Raw genomic sequence first — 9,366 nt, forward strand, 5'->3', positions numbered from 1 at the left:
TTTTTTTTAAAGTCCTCAAATATTTTATTTAGGTTTAAACTTTTGAAAGTTCCCGTTTGCATTTCCTCAGAGTTCTTCTGTGTTTCGCAGGTGAAAGCGTACCTGCAGAGGAGCAATTTGATAAAGAGAAGATTAATGCTGAAGTGTTGGCGCTGGATAACACCATTAATAATGATAAATTTGCATCCACACCAAGCATGCCGCCCATGCCAGGGATGCTAGGAGTCCGACTCACCGATGTTGAGAAGGAAAAATGTGAGGTTGAACTCGCCAAAATGTACAAGCAGCTTGATGACAAGGTACACGCACAGTTTCTTTTAATATATATGAATTTACAAAATGTCCTAGTTGCTACAGTCACGGTTAGAAGAATAAAAGCATGATGACTTTCCTAAAGAGATTGATTGCACTTGAATGAGAGCTTGATTTTTGTGTTTTGCATCTCCTCTCTCTCTCCAGGATGAAGAGATTAATCAGCAGTCTCAGCTGGTGGAGAAGCTCAAGCAGCAGATGTTGGACCAGGAAGAGGTTTGTGAACTCTGATGTGCACATGTGAAATTGCTGTAAAAGAGAATTAACAAGTACACTTTGTATATTCATGCTTGTGTATGTTTTTGCATATGTTTTGCAGTTGCTGGCCTCGTCAAGAAGAGACCATGATAACCTGCAGTCAGAGCTGACTCGTTTACAGCTGGAGAACGATGCATCTAAAGAGGAGGTGGGAGGTGCTGCAGGCCCTGGAGGAGCTCGCTGTCAACTACGACCAGAAAAGTCAGGAGGTGGAGGACAAAACCAAGGAGTTTGAAGCCCTCAGCGAAGAACTTGGTCAGAAGTCTGTAAGTGCCAGAAGGGCTAATTATACATCAGTCTTTTACCTACACTCTGCTATGACAAGAATGACGCTAAACTTGACTTTAAAACATTCTCTGTTCCAGAGTACTCTGGCGTCTATAGACTCAGAGCTGCAGAAACTGAAAGAAATGGCCAATCACCAGAAGAAGAGGGTGATACTGACCCCGATGAATGTCATCACTGCTAAGTAAGATCTGACTGAGAATTGGCATTGCAGTGTGGCTATACAATTGACATGCAAGGTGAGTGACAAATTTAAAGGTAGGTGGAAGTTGTGTATGTTTCGCGCCAAACTATATATCATCCAGCCTATGAATTGGCTTATTGTAGTTGTTAAAACGAAGTAATCTGTATCTATAAAGTGTTTATATTAAATATATTAATTAGAAACCACAGTAAATGATTATACACTTCCCCTTTATTGGTTATTGTAGTAAACTCTTTTGTAGCTTTAATTATAGTCCATGAACTTCGAGGTTCAAGAGCCTGAGCGATTAAAAACTGGAGGTAGCCCTCTCTCTCCTGCAGCAAGCACGTGAGGGAGTGGTCGTTATAGATGATAGAGTTCAGCTGGTAAGGCCTAGACTCGTTACATCAGTTAAGGATGAAGATTGCAGTTCAATATCAATTGGTCAATAATCGTTTGCAAGCAGCTAGAAAACACTCAGTCTGAGAGCAACAAAACCATGGATGAAAACTGAGAAAGGGAGCTTGCAGCATGCCATTTACTCATCTCCCAGGTACGGTCTTACACTCTTGCCTCCTTCTCAAGTTCTCAAGTTATTTCTTTCATGGCAAACCCTGCACTAATCTACTGAACCATAATGATATGAATAAATACATATTTGATATTAACAAATGAATGTTTGTTTTGCAGCACGAGGCAAAGATTAAGTCTCTGACGGAGTATCTGCAGAATGTAGAGCACAAGAAGAGACAGCTTGAGGAGGATGTGGACTCTCTCAATGAAGAGCTGGTCAAAATCAGTGCACAGGGTACACACAGGATCATATTCGAAAACATTTCAAAATAATACAGTAGTTTCTGCTTCCAACACTTTGTTTGTGTTTGTGACAACAGAGAAGGTCACTGCAATGGAGAAAGAGAGTGAGATTCAGAGTGCCAATGAGGTCAAGGTAAGAAATGTGTATACACACGCACACACACACAAATGGGCTTGTTTTTTTAATACGAGTGTATATTTGTGTGTTTAGGAAGCGGTTGAGAAGCAGATCCAGAGTCACCAGAGAGGCCCCATCAGAAACAGCTCAGCACCTGAGAGACGAACTGGAAACCAAAGAGAAACTCATTACAGATCTACAAGAGTATGATACAAGCATTCAGTTGACAAAGCAATTTCAGTCCGAAACTGAACTGGTGAAGTGTGTGTTAATGTACTGACTGATTTCCAGAAGTAGAAACACAGTCAGAACTCACCTATAACATAAATACAAAGTTAAACTTCAGACTAGCAGCCCTTGATTCACAGAAGTATTTATAATAACACCCTAAATAGCTAATAAATCTCTCCTCTCTCTAGCCTGAATCAAAAGATCTTGCTGGAGCAGGAGCGTTTGAGGGTAGAACATGAAAAACTCAAATCCACCGACCAGGAGAAGAGCCGCAAATACACGAGCTCCACGTATGTAATGCACAGTCAGTTTCTATTCAACTCTCATTATTGTAGCAAGTCAAACTGCTGGAACTGTTTATGATCTCTATGATATCTACATTTCCCAGGTTTCGGTAATGAAATCTAACCAATTTTCCATTAGGCGTAAATACACAGCTGCATATTACATTTATAATAAATTACAGTTGTCTCTTAGTGATGAGCTGTTTTAATGGGTTTTGTGTGCACATTACAGTATGATGCAGGACCAGCAGAGAACAGGCCAGACAAGGATCTGAAAGGCTTTGGAGGAGACTGTGGTGAGTGCAGTTCTTTCATGTCAGCACTAGAGAGTGACTAAAGATGAGTTCTATTCACATCATGTAGTGTGTATATTCAAAAAAACTTTTTTCAACTATTTAAGGCCAAAGAGCTGCAGACTCTGCACAACCTCAGGAAACTATTTGTTCAGGATCTGGCCACTCGTGTAAAAAAGGTAGGAGTTCATCTCTTGTGCGTCTTCCTTTTAGTTTTCATATCTATTCTTTGTCTGTTTTGAAAGTAAACTTATGTCAGTGTAAATCCATATACTGTGTTTTTTTTCCAAGTACTCAACTTAGTGGGTATTTAATAGAAGGATTTTTTATTTTTTTGCCTGTGTAGAGTGCAGAGATGGACTCTGATGAAACTGGTGGCAGTGCTGCTCAGAAGCAGAAGATCTCTTTCCTGGAAAACAATCTAGAACAACTCACCAAGGTCCATAAACAGGTAAATCCAAACCAAAAAAAGTTATCTTAATATGATTCACACGTTAGTAAATGTTTTTACTTGTTCAAAATCAAAATGTACAAACTAAATAATTACCTAAGTAATTCCTTTTATTTTGCTTATGCATCTAACATTTTTCCTCTTACTCTTTAGTCTTTATTGCCAATTTTAGTATGTTTTATTTTGCATATCAGATGTTTTAAGGTTCATATTTCCAAAGTATTTTAATGGAAATAAAACTGCAAAACAACATGCATAATTTATGAAAAGATAAACTAACAAAATACTTTCTAATAAAAAAACAATAGTGATTGTTGTAAACTAGATTTGTCTCTTTCACTCACTGGTGTTTTTCTGTCTTTAGCTGGTGCGTGATAACGCTGACCTGCGCTGTGAGCTTCCTAAACTGGAGAAGCGTCTGCGGGCGACGGCGGAGCGTGTGAAGGCTCTAGAGTCAGCACTCAAAGAGGCCAAAGAGAACGCGTCCCGTGACCGCAAGCGCTACCAGACAGAGGTGGACCGCATCAAAGAGGCCGTGAGAGCCAAAAACATGGCCCGCAGAGGACACTCCGCACAGATAGGTGACTGAACATTTACACAAGCACAGGCACCTTGATTCAAAATAAAGGAGTAATTCACTTTCAGAATGAAAATACTGTCATTTACTCACTCAACACTTGTTCCAAACCTGTATGAGCTTCCTCCTCCTGTTGAGCACACAAGAAGATATTTTGAAAAATGTTGGGCTCTGAACAGTTGATGAGCACCATAGACTTCCATTGTATTTTTTTTCCTACTATGCAAGTCAGTGGGGAGTGTGTAAACAAGTGAATTCGTTCTGAACGTGAACTTCTCCTTTAACGCAACAAAAAGAAAAAGTATTTTCTCTCATGATTTACTTGTATTTTTTGGTTATAGCTAAACCCATCAGGCCTGGGCAGCAGCCCGTAGCTTCTCCTACACACCCCAGCGTGGTGCGTGGAGGTGGTGGTGTACTCTTCCAGAACAGCCAACCTATTCCAATCAGAGGAGGTGGAGCTAAACCAGAGAAGAGGTTTGTACAGTTTAAGAAAGAATCTGTGGCTTCTGTTTGAAGGAAGACCACAATGGCACATTTACTGACCCACTTCTAGTGCAACAGCTTAGTTTATGGAATTTTTTTTTTTATTTACTTCAGTGTCTAATAATTAAAATTCTTATTAATAATAATAATCATGGGCTCCCCACATGGGAGTATGAAATCCTTGGGTTTGTGAAGCACAACTTTATTGGATCCAGTATTCTCATTGCCAGTTCTTCTCGTCTTGTTTAGCTGAAGATGAGTTTTTCCCTCACTACCAAAGCTGCAAGAATGCAAGAAGTCTTCATGGAGATCTGTCATTCCATTAACATAATCCCTCCTGCCGGTGCACATCATGGGAGGACGTCCGAATCGAAACATTCATGGCTGTACAGTTCCACTCCCCATCTTTTTTTTCCCTCCAAAGCAAATAATTTTATGAATATTGCACTCTCACACATTACACATGATATAAAAAGGAAATCAAGAATAAATGTAAGCAAAGTGAACAATTGACAGAAGCCAGTGCAATCAGTTCTTATCCGTCTTCAGCTGCCCTCTGCACACCTGTAACCTCTGATTAAGCTACTGCCTGATAACTGCAAAAGACCTCGCTCCTGGCCCGATTTCATACGGGTGAGCGTCAGACTGCAGCAAGCTTGAATAGAAAAAGCCCTAAATTGGGGACATCCAAGCGTGCTTGTCAGCGGATCTCCTGTATCACTACAAACTCAGATATACCTTTGTGAAAGCACTCTGAACAGATTCAGATCGGAAACCAAATGGGTTTTACTACCTGTAGTTACTAAAGGGGAATGTAGAAAGGACTGTAGACTTGAGTAACCAGGCCTTACACAGCAGGCTAATGCCGGAAGTGTTTCAATTTAAACTTGCGGTTGCAAAGGCTAATGGTTAGATTTTGATGTTGATCTTGTTTTTTTTAGCCAAACAGCTGAAGGTTGTCCTGTCCTGCTTTTCACAGATCACATCTTGCATATCTAAGTTCTTATTTTAACAGTCATAAACGACTGTATTCTAACTTTTTCGTCATGTATCCTCACTAATGCATCACTTTGTATTCGAGCTTGTATGTCTAAGTGGTCAGCTGACATCCGTAGAAGTCCTCAGGTGGCGTCATTGCTTTCCCGCTCTGCCACTGTGACTGATCAGCCAATCAGTTTAGCAGAATGATGGTGTGGGCGGGCTTATGTTTCATACCCTAATAACTGGGATCTCCTTGAGGACATAGCAGACATTTGTTGTTTAGTTTGAATTCAAGATAGAATTCTCCTTTTTATGCTGCAGGAAATAATACCTAATCTGTGTCGTTATTACTCAAACTAGACTATTTTTGTTTACACTTAACACTCCTGATATTGATAATGAAATGCTTATGAATTGTGAGTTTCAGGACAGGACAACCTTCTGTATCGTTTTCAGCTGTATTGCTTTCTGGGTGTTTTGTACCTATAAGAGATGTCATAAGGACCAGCGCAGTTGTGTTATTAGCCCTAAATTCTTCCATTTCAGTGCATGAAGGATAATTAATTGACGTTCATGGGGAATGCCACACATTTAATTAAACTTAAAATAATAGCTAATCTTTTTATTACTGTGTAATAGAAACTCCATGACTTGTTGACAGACGGTTCAACCAATGGACAAATGCGCTGGATCATGCCAACAGTACAAGGTGTTTTTGGAAGATTCTGGTTGAAGGAAAGAGTGCGAGGGGATGAAATTACTGATGACACTTTTTCTGGATGAACTGCATGTATGTGTGATTAAAACAATATTCTGAAACATGTCTCAGTTTTTCCATTTTGTTTTGCTAACTTTGACTCGTTGACTTGTCATTTTGATTGCAACATGACTTAACAGTGCCACACTCTTAAATGACAATGAAAATAGCTTTTTGCCATTCACGCAGATTTTTATCTGCCATTTTTACTTCATTTAAAATGTAAAACATACATGTGAACAATTTCATTGTCTCTGTCCCTGACAGTGTAAGTTAATTTGGATGGCCTTTATAAAAAAAAAAAAAAAAAAAAAAAAAGTTAAAAGTAATATATATATAAAAAAAAGCACCATACGATATCCAAATTACCTTAAGCTATTCTTATACATATTAATGGTAAAAACCCTTTAATGCAATAGAAAAAAAACATAATTAACGCAAGATGCAAATAATAATAATAAAAAAATGTTTTACCCATAAATCTTATGTTTCTTGTATACATCAAAAAATATATAATCCAATTCCTCATTCATACCTATATAACTGTGTGCAGACTTTATTTTCTGCTGGCTATTTACATTTATTTAACATTAGCTTTTTTTGTTTTGTAGGTATTTTTATTAATTTAAAAGGTTTGGAAAGACGGGGTGAGTAAATGTTGATTGGTTTTATTTTTTGAGTGAACTGTTCCTTTAAGAGAACGCCTGCAGTACCGATATGTGTCCACTGGGGGCTCCCGTCGGCTGCTGCTGTTTGCCAATGGCGAACGTGATGCGTTACGTACGGATTATTTTAGTAAGAGTATAAGAGTAATCGTTCTATGGTAGCAATACCATATGTCTTAAGGCTACACAAAAGCTGTACTAAAACTTTGATATTGTTTCGTGACGGTGCTTGTGTTCTTTATAATGCTGCTGCTGCTGCAAAGTAAAGCTGCTTGTATTAGACCCTAATAGACAAACATGCACCAAAGCCAAAGGAAAGACTGAATGAAAGTGTTGTCTTTAGTCCTCGAAGCTCTGAGGTAAACTAAGGGTTGCATGTTTAAAATCGTCTGCTGTCAGTTAGAGCACAATTTTGTTACTCACTAAAGCTGTTAGGTATGTCCTAGTTGAGGCAATTCATGTAACGTTAGCCTACAACAGTGTCCTTTAATAGCATACTAAGCCTGCGTCCCAATGTGCATACAATCCATACTAAATTCTATGTGATATTATTAGTTTTCAATACTATTTAGGGCAGATTTTTTAATTTTGTGCAGTATTTTGTCATTGCAACATTTTAGTGTAATTTTCAATAACAACAGCAATTGAATTTATATTGTATAAAAGTTCACTGTCATCCCACCGGCCACTGTTGAGATCATAAACATGTTTACTCATTCTATGACCACAATAAACAAAACTAAATATATGTCAATTCATATATTAATACTTAACACCTTAAAAATAATAATGTACCAAACATTCTGGTCACAATGTGACAATTTTCACTAATCATGTGAAATTGCACATACTTAATTGAGACACTTTACAATTTCAATATTTATAGGAAGTGCACTAAAACATCAGCCAGTAAGGTTTTAGAGCTTTATATAAATGAAAAGATATATTTTATGGTGAGAATGGGTTAATGATGTCATGGACCCCAACAATTTTATAAATATACATGTACATATAAAAGGAATCAATATATTTTAATATATAAAAACCCATTTATACTGTAGTAATATTTATACTGGAAAGATAATAATACTAAATGTTGTATAATAAAGAGTGCTAAATTAAGTAGTTTTCCAAATGAATGAATACTGTTATTGTATTGAAGCAAATTGATAAAATAATATTTTTCAAATTTACTTAACTTCGTAGCATATATGCATTTGTATGAGCTTACATTAATTAAGATTCAATATGGAATATTTGTACTTGTAAAACTTTTTATTTCATTATAAGCGTGATAAATATGCTTATGTATTTCAGATTAGTTAATTCGAGAATTGAACTTTTGATGTATTATTTCTCCCTTAAGCTCACAGTGATGATCTCTCAGATCAGCCTGAGTCTGTACCTGAGTGGAGTGGAGGCCGTGAATCAGTCAGCGCTGGAGCACAGAGGAATCACTTTGCTGGTGAACGCCTGCGCTGAATACCCCTGTCCCGAGTATCAGGGGGTGAAGTGCGTTTGGGTGCCGGTGGAGGACCGTCCTCACGCCCCTCTGGAGCAGCACTTTGATAGCGTGGCTGAGCAGATCCAGCAGAACCGCTCTGGAAGCTCTCTGGTGTTCTGCTCGGCCGGGAGAAGCAGGTCTCCGTCTCTTATCATGGCGTATCTCATGCGCTTTGAGGGTCTCTCGCTGCTTCAGGCTCATCAGCGGGTTCTGGCAGCACGGCCCTTCATTCGACCAAATGCAGGCTTCTGGAGACAACTGCTTCAGTATGAGAGGAAACTGACCCACAGCAACAGCATCAGGATGGTGTCCACCTCACAGGGCGTCCTACCGGAGGCCATCCAGCTCACACAGGACTCCTCATACTGCCTGGATGTTTAATTCTGGACACCCTGAACTGGACATATTTTTATAGTGTGTGTGTGTAAAACAAATAGCTCTGTAGTATTTAATTGTAAGTAAAACATATATTTCAGTATAATACAATGATAACTGAGTCTGTTGTAACTTTTTTGATGTATAGATTTTAACACATAAATGCACGGATAATCAAGTAAATCTACATTGCGTCAGCCCATTAAAAGTTCATCTTGAAATATTTATTTAACAATATAACATTTATTATTATGTTTAAGCTAATGAAAATCATTAAAGATTTCACATCCCAAAGACGTGAACCACAACCAGAATTATTTTAAATGTAAGACTAAAACTATAATAAAAGGCCTCAGATTAAATGTATGAACTATCAGTCAGAGGGCAGAAGGCATGTAGATGATTGTGTCCAACAAACTTTTTTTCAGCAAAGATTAAGATTATTCTGATCATTTAGAGGCCTTAGAAATTCATGTATCAGGTGAGATTTTCTGGGATATCGTTGTTGGTTAGTGTAACATATATATGTTTCAGATCATTGTAGTTCAAGCACCTCCTGTAGGCAGGTGTATCTGTACAGTTTTGTTTTGTGACTGTATATGACTTTGGTTTATTTGATTGCTATAAAGTGCATGTCAAAGTAATTTTTCTACATGCCATTTCCTTTACTGCAGACCACTAGGGTGTCTTCAACAATTGCTAGAAGTCATTGCAAACTAGGTGCATTAGTTTACCTTTGTTTCATTTCCTATAGAGGTTAACTTAAGGCAGCTCTCTCAAACACGTCAC

At 38.1% G+C, this 9,366-nt stretch overlaps 1 protein-coding gene and 1 pseudogene across 1 annotated transcript; both read left to right on the plus strand.

The window, feature by feature from the left end:
• The first annotated feature begins 90 nt into the window (after positions 1-90).
• LOC113071251 (kinesin-1 heavy chain-like) lies at positions 91-6,095 on the plus strand (annotated as a pseudogene).
• Positions 6,096-6,884: 789 nt separating this feature from the next.
• LOC113071250 (dual specificity protein phosphatase 14-like) lies at positions 6,885-8,733 on the plus strand. Its single transcript, XM_026244614.1, has 2 exons — positions 6,885-7,057; positions 8,065-8,733. Exon 2 carries the CDS (start codon positions 8,074-8,076, stop codon positions 8,581-8,583), a length of 510 nt encoding a protein of 169 aa, XP_026100399.1. The 5' UTR covers positions 6,885-7,057; positions 8,065-8,073; the 3' UTR covers positions 8,584-8,733.
• The last annotated feature ends 633 nt before the right edge of the window (positions 8,734-9,366 follow it).

Source organism: Carassius auratus, unplaced genomic scaffold (assembly GCF_003368295.1).
Source record: "Carassius auratus strain Wakin unplaced genomic scaffold, ASM336829v1 scaf_tig00006692, whole genome shotgun sequence".
NCBI lineage: Eukaryota > Metazoa > Chordata > Actinopteri > Cypriniformes > Cyprinidae > Carassius > Carassius auratus.